The sequence below is a fragment of the Tympanuchus pallidicinctus genome, unplaced genomic scaffold, assembly GCF_026119805.1.
Source record: "Tympanuchus pallidicinctus isolate F22 unplaced genomic scaffold, pur_lepc_1.0 scaffold7, whole genome shotgun sequence".
In the NCBI taxonomy this organism is placed as follows: domain Eukaryota; kingdom Metazoa; phylum Chordata; class Aves; order Galliformes; family Phasianidae; genus Tympanuchus; species Tympanuchus pallidicinctus.
In genome coordinates this window covers 9,040,174-9,066,309 of record NW_026294791.1, presented here as the reverse complement: position 1 = coordinate 9,066,309, position 26,136 = coordinate 9,040,174, and the positions used below count along the sequence as shown (strand labels likewise).

Genomic DNA, 26,136 nt, shown 5'->3' with positions numbered 1-26,136 from the left:
CCCCCCTCATTACTGATGATTAATCCTTGCTCCACCTCTCCCTACAGAACAATTCTGTTCTCTTTATTAGGGCATGTGCAACGTGTTTTACTCTCCCATGAAAAGATCAAAATGCTTTTTGCTTCTGTGTCAATTTTCACTTTATCCTTTCCTGAAGAACTTCAGTTTGAAGTTTTTTGGCCGACGAATTCCACCTCTGTTCAAAATGTTATGTATACATACATGTATATATCCATACATATACACACACATATATTTAATTTCTTACTCCTTATTGTAAATGAGGCATTCTGTGGTTGCTCCATTTTAATTGAAGACAATATGCTTTAATCAGTCCTTACTGCACACTCTATCATCATATTCAAACTGGAACTCAAAAAAAATCACCTACAGATAATTCACTGCCTGCTGGAAACACCTCTGTTCAGACATGTGGGCTCTATCAGCATTAGCAGCACATATTCTCCTTCCCATATGCAGAAAGTTAAAGTCTCCAACCATGATGATTCAACAAAATAATGGAATCAGCAACAGTGCTATAGGCACTGTTATTTCTTGTTGCTCACATTTCATTTGCCTTGGTTGAGGCACAATGAAATTTGATGTGGAACTAACACCTAGAATACAATAACTCTGAGAAGTAGAATGGGAGGGAAACAATTACTATCTGCTCTCTTTTTCAAAAATTCAAGTCTTGAGTAGAAGCTCAGCATTTCAGAAAGTGGTATGGAAGAGATTTAGAAACAAACCAGAACAGGAGAAGTGAAAACATTACCTTGAAAATTCTTTAAAGCTGCAAAATCTTGGGGAGGAGTTCAGGCCATGTGAACAGAAAATGTAAGAGAATTATGCCTTCCACCACAAGTGAAATATGCCATGACATCACATGGAAGGACTGTATCCTCACAGGAAAACATCTAACAAAACAAGATAATCTGTTCACCTCAAGTATTAGCTTACATGCAAGTATTGCTTTGTGGAAGAGAACGTACTGCACTGATGAAAGAATGCTTAGGATAACACTGTCCAAGCGGTGATGACTTACAAATAAACAAACAAACAAAACCAACTCAGAAGCAGATGAAAGAATTATCATTCACCAGCAGTTCAAATCCCTGCTCTCATACAAAGATAAAAGGCAGACTGAGCGAAGGCTATACCCAAGGAAACCACAACTGCGTGGAACACTAGAAAAAATAGTTAATTTTTAATGTTTATTATCAGATCAGAGCAAGCCCAGCTGAGGCCACCAAGAGGGCCAGGAGCACATGATGCACGAGGAGAAGCTGGGGGAGTGGGGTTTGTGCATCCTGGAGAAGAAAAGGCTGCGGAGAAATCTGATCAGAGTTTTCCACTACCAGAAGTCAATTAACATAGAAGACTACCAGACTTTTCTCAGAGCTGCACAATAAAATGGTAAGAGACAACAGACACAAGCTGCAACACTGGAAATTCCAGTTGGGATGTAAGGAAAACAGAATTTCCAGTGAGTGGTACAGTCCTGGGACAAGGCCCAGACTCCATCCTTCAGATTTTCTAAACAACTGCAAAAAGCCCAGAGCAACAGAGAAATCAGCTCTCTTTTGAGCAGAAGGATGGATTAGAGGACTGCAAGAAGTCCTTCACAATCGACATTTTTCTGTAATGCTTGCACTGCCATTTGAATAGCCTTTTGCGTGTCCTTCACGTATTTACTTTTCACAGGGAACTCAAAGGGTCACTATCTGACTCTGTAAGTCATGCTTGGAGGACAAATTAACAGATTTTAACACTTCCTTTACAAAAACTTGCATTGGGAGCTGCCTGCACGAACAGAATACTGTGCTAACTGTAACTCAGGAGGCTCCGGCGTGTGGCCAATAGGGCATATTGTGGTCTCAAAGACAGATCCACAGTTATTCATAAAGATAAGCAGCTCCAATTCTGCACATCCAAAGATATGTCTGTTCCCAGGTAGTTCACTAACAGGAAGAAAAATTATATTTATTACAGAAACGGTTTGCTGAAAAATCCTCATTTGTTTAAATCTACTGTGAATCATTAGGCTTTTTTCCCCCCTGAGGTTACAGGAGTGAGCACGAGGGGTATCAAGGGAAGGTGATAAAAGCAATGACACTCCGCAAGAAGATGACAACATCAACAAATTCAATTCCTGGCATTTCGAGTAAGAAACAGAGAAAGCTCCAACAGCTGGATGTGTTTGACAAGGAAAGGAAATGGAAAAGATAAATTGCTATTTCACATTCTAATAGATTAAATGCACTAAGAAGGAGCTTGTTTTCTTTTTCTTTTTCTTTTTTTTTTTTTTTCATCTTCTTTTCCTTGTTTGGAGAGCTACAATCTATTTGCCCTATCCGTACACAGTACACTTCCTGTAGGAGCTATTTGTTTATTTACCCATTTAAATCACAAGGAAAGTATTCATTATAAAATCTCTCTTTTCAGCAAAGGAGAAACCTTCCAGCCACACGGCTGACACATGTTAACTCGCAGGTATTCACAGAGCAGGTTCTGTTTTAAGCCATCTTTCAGGCAGCCACACAAAGACCACCAAGCTGGGTGTTCAGCTCTGCCAGACCTCCCCCAGCCAGCAGTCCTTGCCAGGAAACACAGGTGACAGCCTGAATGATAAAAAGGCATTTCGAGAGGGAAAAGAAAAAATGTACTGGTTTAGTCTGGGCAGTACCTTAACATAAACCTGCAGGGGCCTTTGTGTACAGCATAGCACACAGCCATCGAAGCAGGAGCTTCAGCACAAGTCACTCGCACCTCCAGCATTCAGAGATGCTCTGCTTTCCTCATACCACCCTTATCATTTATGGCGGAGAAGGGATGCCATCCAAAGGGCATACTCACATCGTCCCAGATGTGAGTATTGGACTGGGAGAAGAACTCCTTGAGAGAAACCCTGAGGAGAACTTGGGGGTCCCGATGGGCGGGGAGCAGGACATGAGCCAGCACTGTGCTCCTGCATGCTGGAAGGCCAGCTGTACCCCGGGCTGCATCGACAGGGGTGGCAGCAGGAAGGAGGAGGGGACCATCCCCCTCTGCTCTGCCCTTGTGAGGCCCCATCTGGAGCGCTGTATCCAGGCCTGGGGCCCCCAGCACAGGAGGGATGCGGAGCTGTTGGATCGGGTCCAGAGGAGGAGACAAAGATGCTCAGAGGGCTAGAGCACCCCTCCTATGAAGAAAAGTTGAGGTAGATGGGCTTGTTCAGTTTGAAGAAGAGAATTCACTGAGAGAACTCAGTGCAGCCTTTCAGTATTTAAAGGGAGCTTATAAACCAGATAGAGACCGAGCTTTTACACGGTCTGATAGTGATAGGACAAGGGGGAACTGTTTTAAGCTGAAAGAGGGGAGATTCAGGTTAGGTGGCAGGAGGAAATTCTTTACTCAGATGGTGGTAAGGCTTTGGCAAAGGCTGCCCTGAGAGCTGTGGGTGCCCCATCCCTGGAGGTGTTCAAGGCCAGGTTGGATAGGATTCTGGGCAGCTTGGTCTGGAGGGCAGCAAAAGACTACTGGATTGGAACTGGATGAGCTTTAAGGTCCCTTCCCAGCCATTCTGTGACTCCACTTCAGCTCTTCCCACAGCCACAGATGTCAGAACACTGAGCACAGACAGCAAGCCTTCCTCTCCCTTTCCAGCGGAGGCTTTCAGGACAGGGCAGAGGGGAGCAGAGAAGAGCAGCCTGCTCTGGGATCACAGCTGAAGCAGCTTGGAAAGACAGAGCAAAATGACCTCACGCGATTTGTTCTTATGTATTTCAGCAGTTCAGAAAAACAGCGTTTGACTTTGCAAACAAGTCATGCTGACTTTGGCTATAAAGTTTACTGCAAATTCGTCATGTTGAGAAAAGAGCTTCTCTACCAGCACATCCTGGCAGGCAGCACTTCTGCCGTCTCGCAGCACAGAGCTGCCTCGCTCCCTTAGCTCCAGCAGCCCACAAGACAGGAGTCTCAGGAACAGTGCATTTCCCAGGGGCTCGATATCTGCACTCAGCATGGCCAGGACCAGGCACTGTGAATGCTTACTCGGAGCTTTCAAAGCGACTACAGGGCCACTGTTTATCATTCTTGCCCTTCCAGCAACATACATCATTCCTCCTGGCCACAGAGCTGCCCAGCTCCCAAGTGACTCTGCACTCGAACCAGGTTCTTCTGAACTCAGAATCTCCTTACGTTAGAAAACTCAATTGCCACCCATGTGCACGATGGAGAAGCTGTAACATCTGAGCAAACAAGAAAATGGCATCTGTTTTTAGAAAAAAAACAACAAAATGCAAGACAAATAGCTTTTGGAGGTGGTACAACCTGGGTGCCTATAGATGAATTGCCTATCATTTCCTATTGGAAGTTTCTGTTCTCATCTGTTTATAAACTTTGCCAAAATTTAACTGTTTTGGCTGAAATTACCCATGCCAGGTGTTTGCCTCAAGCTGATTTTTGTTGGACAGCTTCATCAAAAATGTCTCTGCTATTTCCAAGAACAAAATTATGGAAAAATACTTTGTTTTGTCCATGCTAAAAATATTTCAGCTACTCTGCTGAAAAGCTCTTGCACTTCCATGCTTGCAATTTGGCACAGAGTCATCTTTTTGTCAGGGTGTTACATTCATAAACATAAGAAGTGCCCACACTACATCAAACTCACTCTGAAAAACCACTGTAGGCACACACTTGGAGAAGACCTCTTTTGCAGCTAAATTTTCTTAGTCCTTCTACGTTGGGCATGCTCATTCTTTGAGTCCCATCCTACAAGGTAATTGGGCTGCTTTATGCACTGCTTCTCAGAGTAACACAGCAAATTCCAGCCAAGCTGGATAAATTCAGAGCATCAGATCTCGTTCTGCTGGCCGACCTGACAGGTGATAAATGTGTGCTGATAACAGCTACTCCACTAGCAGGAGTCACAGTAGCCTCATTGAACATATATATGAATCACATTCTTAGAACTGATACATGTATCTTCCGTATACATATATACACACACATTTAAACACAATTTTAAATGAACATCAGGGTAACAGTTTGGGCACACAGATTAAGAAAAGCCAGACCTATGTTGCTTATACAACCCTAATTAAGACCTTGTGTGTACAGATTATGACACAAGCCTTAAAAACGCATTCACCTACTTCTCTCTCCCCAGTCTCCATTTCTTCTTCACTCAATGTAAAGATGCACTATGCCCTGGGGATAAATGAAGGTTGTGTAATGAGGCAGAAGAATGCCTGCCTCATTTGTTAGAACATGTGTGTTAAACATACAAGGCAGAGAGCTGCAAGAGAACTGCTAATATTTAAAGCAAATGAATGATGCCTGAAAAACTATTTTTTTTTAATTCCCTTCTGTCACTGCAATCTACAGAAGCTGCTGAATGCAGATCACAAATCTAACTTCTGCAGGTTGCTACTGGTTAAGTGCTTTTGATTTGCTCAGCATCACCTTGCAACTATCATCAACAGAAAAGATTCTTCCAGCATTTCAAGAACTCTGTACGATAGTAAGGACTGAAAAACAGCATACTGAAGATATAGAGGCTTCAAACTTCAACTGATGTGTGCCTTAGCTTCCCTTTTGAGTATGGAGAAAGACTTCTTTAACAGAAGTGCTGGAAAGACATTTAATGAAATGCATACAGACTATTCTAGTAGCAGCAGTGAACATCTGAATCTGAAAGGAAAGCATTTACCCTATCCTCAGAACACATTTAAACAATGAGAAGAAAGAAAGGCTGGTAGTTTTCATCTTAACTACAGAAATTAAATATAATATTAAACAGTATCTCCTTCACTGAACATCTCAGGTGCCAAATGATGCAATGTCACAGAGGAGAAGAAAAAAGAACAGAGTTATGTAACTGGAAACTGCACTGTAATGTATGGCACATACAGAATCACAATGCTGCACAGGAATCCTCAGCTGTGGCACTTCCTAACTGCCAGGAGTTTGACTTGTGAAGTAAGCATTTAATAACAATGACTTGCAGAGGTAACTTAAGAAGTATGACCCCATACTTCCTTGTTTTAAGCAGCTTCAATCTGGCCTCCGATTTTCTGGTATCCCTCAGTAAGAGGTGGAAATGGCAGACTGCACACAGCTACTGCTTTCAGCTGTGAGCAAGACGAGATCTGAACACATGTAACAGATGTGCACATACAGGTAACAAATGACTGGGTACAATATCACTTATGTACACGTGTATCATAAAAACATATTGCTTATATACTTCTAAACATCTAGGCAAGATAGAAAGAGAGATTCACCTTCAGAACTTAAATTTTCAAAACAAAGGATTGCTTTATTTTTACCCTCCCTTCCCCCTATCAGGTACATTATTTCACCAGGCTACAGCTTTAGAAATAACCTAAAAAACAACTTCACTTTTGATCACATTTCCTTTGCTAGCAGCTCTGACAGGATTGTTAGCAAGCAAACTGCCAGCACGTAGTAAAGAAGTCTGGGTGCATGTCTGTGCAACGCTCTGGGTTCACAAAGCCAGAATCTGCCCTCCGCTACAGATGAAGTTCACAAGGAAAAAAGGAATAAGGACTCTCTTCTTCCATCTGCCCTGAATGCAGCAACAAGGCAGGATTCCAACCTAGCACTCAGAAGAGTGCCAAAAAGGGGACTGGCTACTGTGCTGGCTGCCACCCCAGGGCCCCAGGGGTGTGAGGCCCGCCAGCTGTGGGGTGGAGCCATGCCCCCAGCCAGCTACAGCCTCTGCTGCTGTCTTGCCTGCTGGCTGGACCTGCCTAATGATCTTTTTAAGAAAAGCAATATTGTGCAGTTCATCACGCAGTGCAGGTGTTCACCTTCAGCTGTCGCTGCCCTGTGCTGGCAGGGCAGCTCCAGCAGCCAGCACTTGTCTGCCTTCCCCGCTGCATGCAGAGCAGCACCTACGGCCAAATGAAAGCATCCAAGGCCAGCTTTATTCTGAAAAATGAAATGTTTAGGAAAGAAAAGCTCTTGCCTGAGCGCAGGGAGAACAGATTTTTAACTGTGCAAAGCCGTGGTGCAGTTGAGCAGAGTAGAGCTTCGAGTCACAGCAAGGAGGATGAGGGAGGATCGGTCCACCCTGGTGGTGCAGTGGAGCAGAGAGAGAGAGGAAGGAGTCAATTCCAGCTGCAAGGAAGGACAAACTGCTTGGGGCAGTAATTTCTTTGGCTGTTCCCCAGGTCATCGTGGAACCACCTGTGTTTCACTTTGGCAGATTAAGGGTAGGTCTGTCACGTGCCTGAAGACTCAATTTCACAAAGATGCATGTTAAACTGGAGGCTGAGAGATAAATAGAGATGGAGACATTAAACTACCAAACTCCATTTTTTCCTCCTTGACAAGGAAAGAAAAAGCAGTTTATTTCCCAGGTGTAAAGGCTCTTAGGCCCGTGTTGTCTCTCATTTTTGTCAGGATGTACAGATTTGAGGGGTTTCTAATAGACAGCCCATTTCCTCTGACTTTCATTCAAAGGCAGTACAGATTTCTGTTTTTTTTTTTTAGAACTCAGCAACTTGTATGGTTTCCTAAAGCACAATAAGACTTCAGGCAAGAGAATCTGTTATTCAGGCCTTTTAAAATAGTTCATAAAGACGTACTAAAGGACTAAGAACTGAATTACCAACTCCCGAACAGTGTTTTGACCTCTCCAAGCATCCCCCAAGGTACAGTCTCAGTGTTGCCAAACACACACTGATTATTCTCCAAACAATCCCACACAGAAGATGAAACAAGTGCACAGACACATTAAGGGGTTTGTCCAGCAACACAAAGACAGCGGCCGTGCTGATCATAAAACCTCTGTATAATGCTCCGTTTGGGAACTGAACAATAAAGGGAGCCTTTTTCTATGGGTGTCATATTACAGAGCTGTCCCAAATCCTAGCATCAGATTCACGTGCGTGGACAAAACAAGCTGTCAGCCAGTTCACCCCCCGTCCCCATTTTCCTAGTAGTTGCTAGCGATTTCTGACTTTACACACAACGCATATATTAACCTGATCAAAGCAGAGGAATGCAATTTACTCTTACAGGTGCAGCTATATGCAAACTACATCCTCGGTGGGAGAGCTGGTTGCCATTTTAACCACATCTCAGCAGCTAAACTCGGAGTACACTGGGCTTTTATCCCACTTGAGCAACAGATCCCACACACGCAACCACAATAGTTTTCATGCAATTCTTTGACCTGGAAGTAATCATAACTTTCCTCTGTAGAATGGTGAGCAGTGACCAGTTGTAGGACCTGATATTTTTGCTGCTGGGCAGGATTTTTTCTGCTCTCGTAAGTCAAAATACAATTTGAATTAAATACAGCAAAAAAACAAAAACAAAATCAACCCCAATGCTTTACAAAACTACAAACAATGAGAAAAGGTGTTCTGCCTGCCATCAAGCCTCGCTGTTAAAATATTAACACAATGTAAATATTGTAATATTGAGGAAGTACGCTGTGTCAGTACTTCCTGGCACCACACAAGAGCTTCACTGTTCACTTCAATCCCTGCTGTTAGTTTTAAACACGCACAACTTAAACAAGGCATCTGAGCTTCTCCAGTCCTGGGGCAAAACTGCAGAGCGGCAAAGTCTTACTGTACGCTTTCTCTAGACTAAAACCCAAAGTATTAAAAAGATTCCCCAAACCCAAACAATTATGTCGATGTCAGGACTTTTGAGGGAAAAATATTATGCAGGGTCTTTCAAAAGTCCTGGCATATTGCTGCCAAACAAGGAAAGATCTCTGGGTATGCACTGTCCTCCCCTTCCTTAGCAAAGAAAAACAAGCTACAAATGCCCACCGATGCCAGAAGCCTGAAAGCCCAACTTATTCACCATGGCAAAAGGCCCATTCTCCAGATCTGCCAGTTAAACACATTACTAGCAATTGATTCTCTCCCTCTCAATTCAAAGGATTAGCAGCATATATGTGATGAAGAGAACGAGGCAGCTACCTGCTGTTTAAGTAAGGCAAATGTGGCAGTCAGACCTGAGGAACACAGGATCACAGCAGCTAGACAGTATCTGTAATGAAGGCTTATGTAAAATAAAGACAGCTTCATAAAACAATACAGACAAAATGATCTCTGGAAAAGAAATAGCCCTGAATAAACCTGCAAAAATGCAGAAGACTTGATCTGGAGGCAACTTGAGGAATGCAGAGCAGAATTTCACTCTGCTGGCTTTGGTTAATAGAGTTTAGGCAAAATCATGCCACTCATAAAAGCAAAGATTTTGCCAGCTTGAATGGAAACAGGATAAAGCCTTGAAATCTGAAATGACCAATGTTTATGTTTAGGGGCCTCATGCACTGAGACACGTCAGACAAAGACTGTCCTTGTTCCCCAAACACAACGACCCAAATTCAAAAGAGAATGAAGTATACCAAGAAAAAAACTGAGTGTGTGAAGTGTTTCCACATATTCAAGCAGTGCCTAATCCCAGCAAAACTGCACGTCTGAGATTTCCAGGCATTAATTCTACATGTTGTATTATGACAAAAGAGATGCATACACACTGCTTCATGCTTCCACAGAATCCATGGAGTCCAAGATGTCAGTGACTTTTTAAAATATAGGTAATAAAAGGCTTGTTTCAGATTTAGAATGCCTTCTCCTGAAGCCTTCTCACCTTTCAGGCATTCTCACACACCAATGGGATCTAAAATGACTTGCACAATGCTCCCACGTGCCAGTCACAGCAGCAGATAAGCTTTATTCTTATGCATGGTAAGAAATTGCCCTGAGGGTTAACACAGATTTTCCACTTAATTTTAGCTCACTCCCAGAACCTTATTCAAAGAGCTCCTTTGAACACATACACAACTGCATCACCAGATTTGTATATGGTCAAGGCTACCACAAATCCCCTTACTTACCCACCCACAATGTTTTCTCACATCAATTTATCTACTAAGAAAAGCACCAGGAACACAACACTTACTCAACCCCTTTATCTTTCATCTTACTTAAAAGGGAGACAAACTCTTGAGAAGTCAGCGAGCATTCAATATATGTAATGTACATGATGAGAGAGCTGCAAAAATTCTAGGAACAAGACATCAATTCCAAAACCAAACTACTTACTGTGAGGAGAGTTGTTCATTTGTTTGTTTTTTTAAAGATAAACAAGGGTGGGTTTTTTTTTTTGTCCATTTCATGAAATATTATAGCTAAGATCCTTCTGCACTTCCATAAATGGATGTTTTTCTTGCTCTCAGTGGGTGGTCTCAGAGTTTTGACAGAGGAACATCACAAGCTAAAAACATAGGATGCTGCAGAGATAGCCCACCTGCAGCGGTGTTGGATGTGAGGGGGGAGAGGAAAGGTGATTTCAAAGGCCAAAACAGACTGTGGTGGGGGAAACCAAAGGTCAGAAATGTATTCACAGCCCTAACAATGGGGGAGCCCTGGCAAAGTGAGCAGCCAAGAAACACAGCTACATTAGGATAAAAAGACATGCAGAACGAAGCAAAAATTTTAGCTTTTATTTTGCCGTTACTAGATTAAAAGAGACGCCTGAGCAAGAAAGCCAGGCATAATGCTTAGCATTTTCATGACATTAAAGTTGTTTGTTTGCTTTTAATTAGCTTATTTTCCATTGTCAGCCAATTTAATGAAGCAAACCTCCCTTTAAAAGCTCCAGTCTGAAGTACCTGTCAATGCAAACACCTGCTGTGACTTTACATTGTGTTTGGTTTCTTACCTGTTTTCTACAAGGAAGTCTACCACATATTTCTTCAGACAGTAGAGATGGGCATCCATCAGCCCTGTTCTTATGTGCATCCTGGGGTGCCTAGAAGAGGAAAAAAATGATAATCATGGAGCTTTGCATGCCTGTTTGCAAGACTTTGGCTTTGCAATGAAGTCAGTGGATTGTGAGAGGTTTGCAAAGGTAGATCTGCTTCTTTCTTCCCACTGCTGGATTATCAGACAGGAAAATAGTGCAGGCTGCCATTACTGGACTCTGTCTGCAAACTTACACCTGCTGGCCCTGGGCTGATTTGCTGCGAAAGAAAACACCTCCTCCAAGGAGTCATTACTCCTGCTACATCTTCTTATGTAAGTGGAAATTGCACATTACTGGGCAGGAAGCCAAAGTAATGGGCCCAGAGTGCTAAAAGTTACAGTGGGTAATGTCAGGGTACAATAATTCAAAGCTTCTGGCTAAGTGCCTGCCTTAATATGCAAGGCTGTGCATGTTCCACTAGCAAACACAACACTACCGTGTTTTTTTCCAGCTCTTCCTGGAGGCAAACAGGGGAAGGAGATGGGGTCTGCCTACCTTCCCAGCACTACACATTACAAATGACTGCCATAGCTCGATTACTAAGCATTTGCACCTCCAGTCCAATAAGATGGAAAACATCAGGAGAACTCCCTCTCATCATCAGCCAAACAATGGCAAACAGGGAATTCTTACTTTTCAAACCAGGGGCACATTAGCATCTCAGTAACTCAGAAGTCTCTATCAGATCCACTGTTTCAAGAACAAAGCCAACAGTCCAATTACACTGGAATGGTTCAAGATGTCTGTAACTGGACTCGGTCGTGGGGCTATTAAGGAAGGAAATCACAACCTATACCTGAAAGGACCTATATTTTCATTTTTTCTCCTTTGACACCCAGATTTTGTAATGGAGTCTGAATGAATACATCTTACCAGCATCTTCCAGCCAACTTTGTTCTCTTATTCGAGGACACGCTAAAGTCAGATGTTTACGATCAAGATCACTTTTACTAATTAGCTAAGTAAAGGGATCACTCAACTTAGGCTAGCACATGGATAAATAAACCAATACTAACACACCGAATGCTTGCTAATACCAAACTTATCTAGTATACCAAGGCATTCTAGTATTCTAGCCATTTTTTAAGAGCATATCTTGATTAACACTGAACAACCAAAGCTCTTAAGATTTTATGAATTCAGATGGCATTTCTCAAATCAAACCAAGGGTATTATTAACTAGTGACACATTCTGTAAGGCCTGCTTGTAAGGAAAAGTTCCTGTATATGAGTTGTATGGCACTTTGCAGTAAGTATTTGGTACTAAGAAGTGATAGATATACCTCATTAACAAAACATGAGCTCACCTAGCAGTGCTCCTGTACTGATGTTATCAGTGGCCCAGATGTTGCTGTGGAAGTCAGCCCAAATAGCAATGTTCTTTATGCAAGGAAAGGGAATCTACTGAGTTTAATGAGGCCTTGCATTTGCAAATTTGCAAACTTGCTACTGCTCTGCATCCAGAGGATGGTTTCCTCATTGGGGATTTATGGGACAGAGAATTTTTCCATCTTCCCTGAGAAAAAAAGATCTCTTGTACTTATAAAATGAATATAATATATTTATAGAGAGAGAGAACAGGAAGAAAACAATTCTTAATTTGAAGATGACACAGCTTCAGTGCCAGTATGCCATTTTTCTTCTCTCTATTCAAGCTTCCTTTAAGTACAAGGCAGGAGAAGGTAACAAGGCTATAAGCAGAACAGTGTAAGCCAGGAATTCCTCAGTAAGTGCCAGCTCCGCTGCCAGTGTCTGAGCAGCTTGCACACATCCAGTCTCCCCACCTGCAAACTGAAATGACACTGTTTGGCTACACCTCAGTGCACTGAGGATGTGTAACTACATGCAAGCATTAAACAAAAGTAGCTAAGCAACTTTACAACAGAGTTACTTAAAATCTGTGTAAGCAGACAGAGCAGCACAGCGCTGTCCTTTCAGCAGCTTCATCACCACCTCGAGTGCTGAAAGTCCAGCCAGATCACAAGAAGAACTGGAGCACCACTCTAATTTGGCTTTCAATGTAGAATATATGAACAATAACGGAATGTCATGCTGAACAAGAGGGAGGTCCCACAGTGAAAATCCTCTGAAACACAGACCACCTAAGAGATGCGCAACAGAATAGTCCCATAGATTAATATTATAATCACATCTCAGAGGTCAAACAGGCAAGTTTGGGCATATGCATAAACAAAACTGTGATTTCTGTAAACCAGACTCGAGGAGAAAATAGCCACACTAACCCGGGCTGATAAGAGCACTGTCTCATAACAAGCCACTAAGGATGATTCCAATTTTCACTGACTAACACTTAAACCAGTTTATCTTCAGGTAAAAGAACAGGAGTCTTAATCTAATAGATAACAGCAAACTCCATCACCATTTCAAATGAGCATCTGGTTACTAATATGGAAAGCCACACTCCCTCCCCATGCCTCTGATCTCCCCCGCCATCAGCTAATCTTTACAACATATGAAAAATGAGCGAGTCAGAAGAACAGCTGATACGGAGAGAATCGAATAACAAACAATGCAGGACTGAGAGCTGGCGCACCTACACTTATCGCTCGGAAGGAGATAATGCACAGGACTTTTAATTATATCATCAAAGCAACGGAGAAGGTAGTGGGAGGGGCTGGCTGCAGACGGGTACGTGTTAATGCATGCAGGGCTGGGTAGTTTATCAAAAGAGAAAGGCTGGATATATATCTGAGAGGGTCACCGGAGAGATGAAAGTTGCAACAGCCATTGTTGGAGCTCTTTAATGAGCGAGGGACGTCAAACGTGAAGCCCCTAGGAATCACACCAATTACTACGCGAACTTCAGTTCAATCTAGCAAATGTAATCAAGCACGAGTCATTAAAATACATGGTAAAACTCCCATTGGCGCTGCCACTATAGCATCTATTATGGTCTGTGCTCCCATGCAAGGGAGGGGGCTGCTCCCCGTTGTAAGCGCTGTGTGTTATGTTAAGCGATGGCAGATTTCAGCCCTAATGATGCGGCACAGAGGGCTCCCTGGCAGAAAGCTGACAATGAGGAAGCTCGCAGAGATCTGTTGAGAAGTGAGGAAAAGATCGGCAATTAAAAGAGCAATTTCAAAGAATGCAATTTAATGTGTAAAATTAGCTTTTATCAGCACCTAATTCCACAAAATCCTGACTCGGGATGAGAGCGCACAAAGGTCTGCAAGAGGCCTTAAAAAGGCCTGTGCCCGTCATTCCTCACGCGCCATTGTGAAATAATAAGCAGTACTAACAGGATTGATGCATGCTTCGTACATGGCATTGCTTTGAAAGCGGAGCCCAGAGCTTTTTTCTCCCTGATAACCTCGCTTGGGATTTCCTCCCTCGGGGAAGTCAAGCACTGATAGCGCAACCTTCCCTTGTTAAAGGCAAAAAGATGGACAATTGTTTCAACTGTAAACTAATTAAGAGCGATTACCACCGAGAGCTGGAGGTTCCAAGCAGCCCCGCACTCCCACTGACAGTGTGATAATGCCACGCTGGGGTCAAAATCATAAATCTGAAGAGAGCGCACACAATGCTTAAAGCCAAAAAGCTTCTCTACTAAGCATGGGATATTGCCACATTAACCTCAGCACCTCACAAATAAACTAGCTGAGAAAGAGAAATCCCATGGCCTCCTTCCCTTTAACTTCATACAGCTGTTGGTGGAAAATATGAAGGCCTTTAAATAGTCTCAAGGACCCGGGGCTATCTGTACTCCAACACTAATCCGAGCAGTGACACAATAAGAAGGCAATCACAGCTACTATTAACCTGGCTTCCGAGCTGATATGTGAATTACATCCACCGTGGGCTTATGGAGTATTAGTTCATCTCCCTGCTATCCCTCAAAGAAAAAGAAATAAATTAAAAGCACTCCAAGTGAAAATGATGGATTCTGTGCATTTATTTTGTAAGTAACTGCAAGTAGCTCGCACAGTCTGTGTAGCCAAAGCGTATCCCTTCTTTCCCCTCCCACAACACACACTGTATTCTTGCAAGAAGCGCACCGTCCGCTTCCATCACACCGTGCTGACCCTGCCTGTCTGCATTGGAGGTGGTGCTCTCCTGTTGACACAAAACCTGTGTACAGACTCACACTAAGAGAAGCCTTACAGCAAAAGCTGCCAGACCACCTTTCATGTCTCGAGCATTCCTACTTTTAAAGGGAAAAAAAAAATCCCTAAAATGCACTGCTCATTTACGGGACAGCTCTTGGCTGTAAACTCACTAATAATAAAAGACCACTGTTACACTGGCTCTTCAAAAATCCCAGACACCTTATGACCTTAATTTTTACACAGTGCTTTTGGCCAAAAGGATCCCAAAGCACTTAGCAAAATGAATGTCCCCACTGTACGGCGGGCCCGCGTTGCCCACCAGTGAAATGCTGCCATCTCTGGGCTGAACAGCAGCAGCTGTGGTGCACGGCTCTGCTCCCTGTCCTGGGTTGTCCTGCAAAACTGGGCCGGGCCACCCGCCTTCTGCCAGCTCTGCAGGAGGGCTGAGCAAAGTTTAATTAGAGGAATCACATCATCTATCATAGAATGGCTCTGGCTGGCAGTATGCTGTTTCTCAGGTGGAAGAACTGGTTCAGCTGTGTTCTGAGGAACACCTGGGTGATGTAAGGCAGCTGGCACGGCGAGGAGCAGGGCACAGTCTGGCAGAAATACCATCATTAAGCCTGGATTTAAAGGTGGCACGGATTGCTGCTGCCTGATGGACTGTGCCATGCCCCCCCCCAGTGACCCTGCCTCCCAAGCTCAGTCACCCCAAGTTCTTGGTGTTGCTCTTCCTTCAATTTTCTAACAACCTTATTTACAAAAACAAGTGGTCATCACGCAACACTCTTTGGTCCCTTGAGGGTCTAGCAGGGAAGGATGTAGCATGTTCACAGCACAGCTCTCCCATCAGACACCCCAGCACCTGCCTGCAGACAGCCTGCAGACACCCAGGAACATAACACTTCATCCTCCCAAAGCTGCTTCTGCAGAGGCCCTGCACCAGAAATGGCAAGTAGTTCAAAATCCAAATGTTTTATTGATCTAGTGACCCAGAGTTGCTTGAAAGCCTTCCGAATAATAAATATTTTTCATTTATAACCTTCATCATGTGCCATTTTTCTTTGTTATATTATATTATTAATATGCTCATGAGACTCTAATACAAATTATGAACCTACTTCTGACAAGAAGATGTTGAAAACTTTTTGGTAAAGAAACGTGCTTTCATTGAAAGCCAAAGATTAAGTCATTTTCTCTAGAATAAAGAGTATAGGTTAGCAGGCAGAGCTCAGGATTAATATTTGTTCAAGGTCAGTAATAGTTTACAATAAGCCAGCATGACCTTCCATACACAACGACTCATTATCTTGGCACCAGCGCCACAACTGAACATTTACATCTCCCTGACTTCAGCGCTGAGCAGTGAAGGTGCTGACGGCTGCAGGGCCAACTCATCATACAGCCCTGCACAGAATGTTTTTCCTCACCCTGCTCCAGCTTCCTCTTAGGAAAGTGAGAACAGCAGCAATTCCTCGCCCACTCCAAGAGGGGGAAACGCTTCCTGGGTGCACGAGCATCCCCTGGGAGCACGCCGACACAGCTGCCGGGGTCAGCAGTTTCCCTAAGCTTGGTTCAAGGGGCTGCTCTGCCACACTGAGTGCTAACAGCTGTAAGGAACAATGCGAGGGCTGGGGCTCCCTGCAGTCTCTCTACCCCTTCTCCTTTCCCTGCCCTATACTGAAATCCAGGCCATGCACATCTTTTACACGAGGTGCTTTTCTATTAGGTGCTGGTCTGCGAGAACACCCACGTGCTTCACTTGGGAAACAAAAGAGGGACCAACGTGATAATAAGGATGGAGTTTGGTATGAAGAGAGGAGAATACACTGAAGGAGGGCAGGGACTGCCAGAGACATTATTAATAGGTTCTATCCTTGAGCTCCAGCAGCTACTTGTTCTGCACACAGAGAAAAAGGATTAATCAGGCCTTGCACGTAAAGTTTCTTTCTCTGGTGTGCCAAAATATTTAAAGCAGTACATACGAAGTGAAAGCCTTTTTATTATACACATTCAATGTAATAATCTTATGCTACAGTTAAGGCTGGGATGACAATGAAGTAGATTACTGTGCACTATAACCAATTCAATTCCATCACAACAGGACACGGCTTAGTCACTTCGTTCAGATTTGGTATTTGAGCTTATTTTTCTTATGCTGAGCTAAACTGCGATTTAAGAGATTTAATCAAGCTTTGGGAAATGCCTTCTTTGCTAAAGGAGGAGAAAGAACTAAAAGTCTGCACCTGGCAACCCTAATGATTTCCAATTTTCAGCTCATTTTGCTTCCTGCTTAGTGGAAATTTACCTTAGCAAATAATTGTTCCCTAAGATCACCAGGGCTGAAAGGGATGACAACACATAAGAGGAACAAGTTTTAAGCAAACAAGCGAAGCTGGAGGATTGAGTGGAGGCTACTGAAGAACAGCAGTTCCTGCTGATCCCTCCTACATCAGTTCCCAAAGGGCTGAGCAGCAGACATATGATATATTTTCTTAAATCAAATAATTACAGTAAATGCATGGGAAACAGTGAAACTGAATACTGGGTCAAAGCTGTAGGTCACTAGCAATATATAGCTTAAACACAGGAAGGTTGCCACAGTTTCTTTATGTCACTGCCCTAGACTCAAAGGCAAACAGAACCAGACCCAGCACGACACCTCGCCCAACAGAGCTTTGCTTCTGAGGGCTCCAAGGGTGTTCTGTGCCTCTCGGGCACAGAGGGGCATTTTCCTCACAGATAGAACTTACGGTGTCGGATCTGCAAAATGCAGGTACCTCATGAGAGCCTTCTTCACTATGAGTTGCTTACAATTAAAAATCTCTTTTGAAATGTGTTACTGTGCACAGGCCACACCTGATCACTCACTTTCCTTTGATAGTACAGTACTGGGACAAATCTGCCTCCCTAAAGGAAAACAGAGCTCGAGTTATGACTCAGCCCCTGCACTGAGGTACACCTCAGGCACACGGCAGCCTGGAGGTAGGGCAACATCAGTTTTGGGTCATGAGATCTCAGGGCACTGAAAGCCAGCAGGGCTCAGGACAGCATCAGCATCCAAATGCCCCATTCTCTGCAGAGCCGGGCAGTAAGTGGTTTAAATTCCACACAAGTAAAAGAGATGCTTCCATGCTTTGCCATTTTGAAAGACATTACAGTATTTGTCAGCAAATATTTTAGAATTATATAGCATGCAGTCATTAAAACAAAGCCTTAAGAATAGAGAAAGCATCATTCTTTGTGCAGAATGACAACAGAATTTAAAACCAAAAGAGAGTTAAAGTCCCTCTGAAGCCAACTGCAGCCTCCTCTTCCTTTTCCAACCAAAAGGAACTCTATGAGTAATTCTTCTAATACGTAACTTGCATTTTACAAAACATCATCAGAAACACCAGGGGATGATGAACATAAAGATCAGGGGGAAAAAAAATGACATAGGAACATTTGCTACCGCAAGAAGAGTTTAACATCCACCCAAAGTCCAAGTATGCATTTTTTAAACAAGTAATTACAGCAGTTAGAACCACACTGCTTTAGTCTCTGATTAGACCAGATTACTCATAACTTAAAATTTCCAGATTTGTTAATGGCCATAACAGAAGTTACTGCAGCACATTACTGTAAGGCTCTGAGCTCACACATAAAATGCTTTCAGGACACCGAGGTTGGGGTGCTACAGCATAAAGACCCACTGAACATAAACATACACTGCACCTGAATAACAGCTTAAGATTCAGCACGGGGAATTTCACTCCTTTTGCACAATGATAATATGGCTGTTAGAAAACTGCAGTGGGCAAGAGAAAATCCTGGCCAATTCAATGCACTGAAATGATATTTTTGAGCTCTAAGTTAACTCCAGCCCTTGGATAACTACTGCTGAATTAGAAACCTCTCACAAACAAGAGCTCTGTGCAGCATGTGCTAACTCCATATAGCACGTGGGAACTACTTTAATTAGAAGATATGGGCAGTATTCACTTTAAAAAGTCTTGAAGAAAAAATTATCTTGACACTTAATAAGACACTGCTCAGTGTATTTTCATAGTCCAAATACTGATATAATTTGGTCTTTTTTTGCAGATGTCATTACAAAGTCCAGTTCCAGGCCAAAATTAGCAAGCATTTTATCACTGTGATGCAGGACATTGGCACACCCATAGTCTCAAGACAGCTTGACTTCAGTAATTAAATAGATAGGAGAAAAGTCATTAATCTAGATTCAGCAGTCCCTAATGATGAAAGCAATAATACAGAGCCATTTTCACCACTGATCACAAGCCAAGGTTGAAAAGCAAAAGGGGAAAGACAGCAGCTGAAGCCTCTGCTATCTGCCATGCAGACTGGAGGCAATGAGACGCCTGTGGTGGGTAAGAGCATTTAGATGCCTCCACGATTTGCTCTTCAAATACTTCTCTATACCAAAACCAGAGAGGCAACAAAAGCAGTCCCTCTCCTTTACAAGGCTAAATCCACAGCAGGGCAATCTCCTCATCTTGAAACACTTAGCTTCACAAAAAGAAAAAGAAAACACATAGTAGATGACCTGAAGATTATCATTTACAGTTTTATGGCAACCTCAAATACTATTAAAATGAAACAACTTCTATTCCCTTCCTTCTACTCCCTTCTTGCTTGGAAGAGACTGGGACCATTCCATCTGTGGTTGTGGACTGCTTCAGTATTATCCAACTGCATAAACGAAACTAGTGTCAAAATTAAGTTTTAAATGGCTTGAGGTTTATAGGAATTAAAGAAGGAAAAATTAAATTTGAAACTCTGCTTGTTTACTAGCACTAATTAAATATGCCAGATTTCTGGGCAAGCTTCCGAGCCTGTGGCTACTACGTTACTGGCTTGTAAAACAGTCAACAAGTACAAGAGTACAAAGCACAAATACAATAACAGAGATCTCGTGTGCAGTCCTGCCCATAGTTTGTAAAGAAAAAATGTATTGGAAACAATCTGTAACTATAAAGACCTGTGCTAAGCCTCTAGACTCTACTAGTAAAATAAAAAAGGGACCAAGTCTACAAAGGCTGCTTTTGCAGAGAAGAGTACTTAAAAAAAATATATATATATATATATATATATATATATATCAGAGAGAGGTAAGAAAAGCAGTAAGCACAACCAAAATGAACAGGAAGCTTTAAAAGATGTGTTACGTTTCCTTCTTCCAGTGTGAGCTTCTGGGCTCCGTTCTGGAAGTATTTTGCTATTAAAAATAAAAGGGAGGCTTTGTACTTAACAGAAGCAGTGGGTCTGATTATTCACACTCACCGAATATAAACTCCTCACCAACAGTAGATTTTCTGATTACATTGGAATTTATTAAAAATACGTTGATAATAAAAAGCCCCAAATTCACATTTGACTCATGGCAAGGACAGTATCACACTAGGATGCCTTTTTACATTATAAACTCTTAAGGCAGGTACTATCTTTGCACTAGTTTGTTTAAAATGTAGAAAACCAAGAGCTCACAGCCTATAAGCAAACTGTAAAGCCTTAAGAAGGAGCAAACTGAAGCCAACTTCAGCTGAAAGGCAGGCTCTGGCAGCTGCTCAGCCAGCCATGCAGGTGAAACAAAGCAGAACAGAAGGTAAGGGTACCTGTCCCAGCCACAGGTGGGGCAGGAGATGGGGGGACAGAAGATCGTGGCCTACAAAGCTGTTCTTTGCACATCCTTCTTTCAGGAAATGCTTCCAATTTATTTTCAGGATCTCCAGAGAAATGGCAAACAACTTTTAATGAGGAGATACTGGAGAACGATTTGCTGCCTCAACAGCTTCAAACTGAACGGCCTTACACAGCGACTGGAGTTAATGTATGTTCCCACTGTACAGTAGCCTTGCTCAACTGCAAGGAAACCAGGAATTATGCTTCAATAAAAACTCAGCCACACAAATATTCTGCTATAAAAACAAGGCATAAACATACAACTCTCCAACTTCCAGAATCGCATACATGAGGCAGAGGGAAATGATATAAAAGTAACCAGGTTTTTGTTTATATCTTGGATTTACAAGAGGAATTCCAGAAACGAAGTTCTTCCACAGAGGCACTGATTTAATTAGCCTACAGAGCTCACTTTATTTGTATTTGGATCTCTGACGTACATTGATTAAAAAACCAAAAAGAACAACTACACAACGGATACACAGAAAACCATTTGCTAAGCCTTCTCTACGCCCAGGTGCAGCTTAAAAACTTCCAAACACACTCTCCCAGGCTCCTCCTCACGTACAAATGATACTTCGTAGTATATACAAAGTATGTGTGTTTTCAATTTAAAACATGACCAGATCGATTGAATCATACAATCTTGCAAACCAGCCAAAAATCAAATACAAACTGAAGCCTCAAAGCAATTTCTGGAAGTATAAACTGCACAGCGTAGCAGTTCTATTTCTGGTAAGAAGAATCACCTCTCCTTTCATAGCGCCTCTGGAAGTGACGGCAGTGCTTAAAAACACATTGTCAGGTCAGCAGGGAAACAGTTCCATTAATAAAAGACACTCCAAAATCATTCAGAAATGTTCTCTGGGGAAAATCTTGGCCTATCATGTCAGCATTTAATGATCATGTCACAGGAGAACACTCGCTTCTTACCGTTTGAAACTTTTAATCCCAATTTTGGGCCTTCCTCAACTAACTGGCTGACATAATTAATTCCTCAGAGGTGTGAATGTAGGATTGATTCTGATCACAGCAAACAGTAACAGTGAGGGAGATGTTGCTTAGAGTCATGAACAAGACTACTAAGAACTGTTTCTCATACACTTTCTCATACACAAATTGTCTCTGGCTGTCCTTCATCCCATCAGACTGAAACCCCAGAGTACTCCAGAATTTTGAGCTTTCGGTACTTTCTGTCAGTTGAAGATTTTTGCTTAGGATTCAACACCTTTCTCTGAGATGCACGAATTCATATCCTTGTATCAAACTACCAATGCTTTCAAGGTGGTAAAACGATCTTTCATGACTTCAAAAATAGAAATGAGGAAACGGATAAAGTGACAAACTTGTTTGCAGCAGGTTACTCACCTGTTATTCAGCCCTGATGTCTGGCATTTCTGCTGTTCACTGCATTCTTGCCTTACGTTAGAGTTATGAATCATTTAAGCTGGAAAAGCCCTCCAAGATAACCAAATCCAACCACCAACCTGGCCTACAGTGTCCCATTCCTTAGTGCCACATCTGCACGTCTCTGAAATACTGCCAAGGTTGGGGAATTCACCACTGCCAGGGCAGCCAGTTCCAACCCTCCCTCTGAGAAGAAATTCCTCCTGACACTCAATCTAAACCTCTTCTGGAACAACTGGAGACCGTTTCCTCACGTCCTACATAATCATTTATGATCTTTGAGGTCAGTATTTAACAGAGCAGTATCACCTTTTATATCACCACAATCCACGGTTCAGAAACAATCAAGTCTTCACACGTAAAGCATGCATTAAGAACTGAATAAGCAGATCACTCACGGCTACCCGAATCACCCCAAAAGCATTTTTTAAAGCAGATCACCATATAAAATTTTAAAAACATTGAGACAAAATGAAAGCAATTAGTCTTTGGAGTGATAGCTTTCTAGACGGCATTACTTTTCTAATACAGAAAGTAAGCTATATATGAAGAACTGTAAAAGACTAAGTGTTGGATATTTGCATTTCGGCGGAGCCTCAAAGTGGCGACCAAAGCTGTAAATGCGGATAGAAAAAGGCAATTCTTTTCTTGGAATTTTGAAGCTGCTGTCAGATGGCCAAACTGGAAGTGGCCATCAGCAAAGCAAACTCAGGGACTGACAAACAAAAGCATCATCTTTCCTCCTTTATCTGGGGTGATACAGACCTGAGGAAGCCCTGGCAGCACTACTGCCCTGGCTCCAAGGCTGGCTCCCACCGAGTGCCCCCGGCTCCTCCTTGAGTGGGAGCTGCACCAACGCCCACTGCACGCTGCCAGCCGGCCCTGGCAGCAGCACAGATGCTTGTATGTTAGCTCAGGTGCAGTGCCAGACTCAAGGCAGTATTTGTAAAACCAGGTCACATGCAGGCAAGGAACCACCTATCCGCAAATTTCACAGCGTGCGCTCAGGAATAGTGGCTTATTAAGAGGAAACAAATCATATTTCATTTTTCACTCTATGTCCAATGCTTTCCTATGAAAAACTGGAGACGAGTAGTATTATACACAGTATTACATTTGAGCATTACTGGGATCTGAGGGATGAAACAACGTGAGTGCTGAAACTGAAAATCTAGGGATAAACATGATCTAAACATGAGCTCACGCTGCATGCAATGTTACACCAGCTGCTTCCTGCAGATTGTTTTAGCAAGAACTAAATGCAGGAAAGGCAACAGTTCATACCCTGTACCCAGAGTAGCATTTTACATTTACGTTACTGACATAAACATTCATGAGTTATGAGGCTGGAGAAGTAATGTTGTGTTTATTTTAAAAAGTGAAGAAATTATGAGAGACAAATATGAAGCAGACTTCTTGAGGCCACAAAGGCAAGTAGAAGTGAGATCTCTGGACATTATTTACAAGATATTTGTAATGCAAACAGGTGATAGCACATCAATTGACATGGTATCTTTCAACCTTTCCAGCATCAGATCACCAAGAAGACAAGAGAACTACACTGCTGTGAACAGAAAGGTAGCTCATTTCAGTGGTTTTCTACAACTATCAAACTTCAACATTTTAATATTTTACTTTTTTTTTACCTCAAAGACAAATGTAGATCAGTGAGAAGTAAGGTCAGACAACATTTCTGCAAACCCTTCAGGTCAACAGATGTCCAGAATGTGAGAAGTCATTTTAAACCCCACGCACAAGGTTACACCTCACACACACATGAAGGCCCATCATCTATATGAACAACTCCAGCATCACAACCCCTTCCTCTGACAAATACTAAGAAAAAATGCCAAAGTTTAGGGGTTTTTTGTTTTTGCTTTTTGTTTTTCCAGGTTGTTTCCTTCACATAACACAGCAAATCAGAACACACACAGAATCCTGCATTCTAGAGCTATGCTACTACGGCACAGATCTAAAACAAACACATTCAGTAGATGCATTCCTTAAATCTTAAACATATACTATTTTCCCAAACGGTAGGATATAGAAAAACAAAACAGCAAGTATTAATTTGGCTCAGTGATCCATTCCCTCAATAGCCAGAGGCTACCTTTAACCACATCGATCTAACAAAGGAATCTAAATTGTATAAATCCACGTCTCAATTAACATTTTGTTTACGAAGAGTTATGGAACAGAAACAGAATGTAATCATTTGCTAGCACAGCGGCTCCAGAGGTCTGGGAGGGAGCTCATGAAGAGTGAAACTGAATGTGGGAATGGTCCATTATTCTTTCAATAGCGTCTGGTGCTGCAAATTGTGTGTGTGCATACTTTCCTACTTGAAAAGCTTAAGTCTTCAGTAGCTTCTTGGTCTGGGAAAATGGCAGGCACCCAAATGCTAACACAGGGATCTAGGAAAGAAATCTACCTGAAGAACAATATTTTTCAAGTGGCTTTAGAAGTGAAAAATGGTCATAAAGAGAAGTCTCACACTCAAGGGATTTTATTCCTTCTGTCTGGCTGCAGTTAGTCAGGTGCCATTCCCTGCATACATCCCCAGCACATTCTAATGCAAGAATGGAGAGGGCCTCTCTGAAAATAATCACACTTGCTGAAAGACCTGCCCTGCATAAATATCTCTAACAACAGTACAAACAGAAATCAGCCTTCTTACCCAATACTCCAGTTGAAATTTATGGCACTGCTGGCTGTGATTCTGTTATTGCTGTTCTACCTGGCGAAGGCTCAAAGTCACAGAACTGGGAATTTCAGAGGTATTCTCAGCAATGCAGTGCTCATTTGGGGAAAAAAACAACCCAACAAAAATACATACCTAGTTCTATAAATGCTGTACCAATGTGTGAGTGAACAAAGCTATGCAATACACGCATCTGCAGACATGTGTTTGCACACACCATAGAGACAGGACAGCGAGAAGTTAGGGACAGGCATGGCCTCCGAAATGATATTTAATGCTACAGCTTGGGAATAATAAAGCAAGAAAAAAAATCAAAGGGAATACTGGAGAACACTCTCTTGTGCTCTTGCAAATATCACCAGCTGCTGGAAGATTTATATGCAGAAAAACTAGAAGTTCAGCTTTAACTTGAATTTCCCTCTTTTCTTACTGATTTGCTTCCAGGCCTTGGAGTTTAATTAAAGTCCATCAGCCAATTTTTTTTTTTTATTTTTTATTTTTTTCCATTTGAAGGCCACAAATTGTTTCTTTTAAAATCCTGTTCATATCGACTGACTCAGATTTGAAAAGCACAAATTATGAATATTCCCCAGGACCCCCCTCTTTAAAAAGAAAAAAATAAAAATAAAAATTAGACAAAGGATTTCAAGATCATTCACCAAAGCAGAAGAAACAGTGATTGCTGGCCAACGCACAGGTAGCCAATGCACAACGCAGCTACGTGCAAGTGACACTTAAAATGGGTAACTGTGCTACGTACAGCATTCTGCATTGACAGTTTGCATATCAAGGACCAATTGCCACTTTCTCATAATTCCTAACATGACAAGCGTACATTTGATGACTGAGGAAGCAGAGGGTCTTATAAGAAATCTCCACGACAACTGGCTAAGAAGTTTTACTGCTTGTAAAAGGGATCTCTATCTAATCTTCTTTAGTCGGAGAAATGGTGCAATAAATTCGCTGAAGAGAAAAGAAGGATTTAAAGCCAGAGAAAATCAGGATTTTTCAAAGCTGAAATGTAGAGGACATGGTGCCCTTAGGAATAGATCCCTGCTATTTACTCGATCTACTGGAAGAACTCCTGTGGAGCATGTCTTAGCAAGAGAAAGGAAAGTTTGCTATGCTCTTCATTTCCTGTGTAATTCCAGAAACTGCCAGCACAATGCTGTTTGGGGAGAACCACACAACGGCTATTCAAGAGGGAATTCAGCATTGTATTCTGAATGAATGGAAACATTTTGAAAGATATAGACTTGCTGCAAGTAAAGTAAGAAGGCAAACCCAGTAAAGATCCCGGGCACACACACACCTCCAACTAGCTCACTGATATCCTCACTCTTTCCACTGTGACTTCCACAACATTCTTAGAATTGCTAATTGCAATAAATCATCCAAGCTTGAGTTCACAGGAGCTACGAGTAAACGTAATAAAACAGCATTAAAAAAAATTATGCAACTAAAGTTCAACTGGCACCAAGTATAGCCATT

General features: G+C 42.3%; 1 protein-coding gene across 1 annotated transcript in view; it reads right to left on the bottom strand.

Annotated features, from left to right (window-relative positions):
- The window catches only part of EIF2B3 (eukaryotic translation initiation factor 2B subunit gamma), a 92,374-nt gene that overhangs the window by 35,687 nt on the left and 30,551 nt on the right, over positions 1–26,136 (bottom strand). Inside the window, exon 6 of the mRNA XM_052667026.1 lies at positions 10,699–10,788. Within this exon, the coding sequence (XP_052522986.1) occupies positions 10,699–10,788 (90 nt within the window). The remainder of the gene's footprint in view (positions 1–10,698; positions 10,789–26,136) is intronic.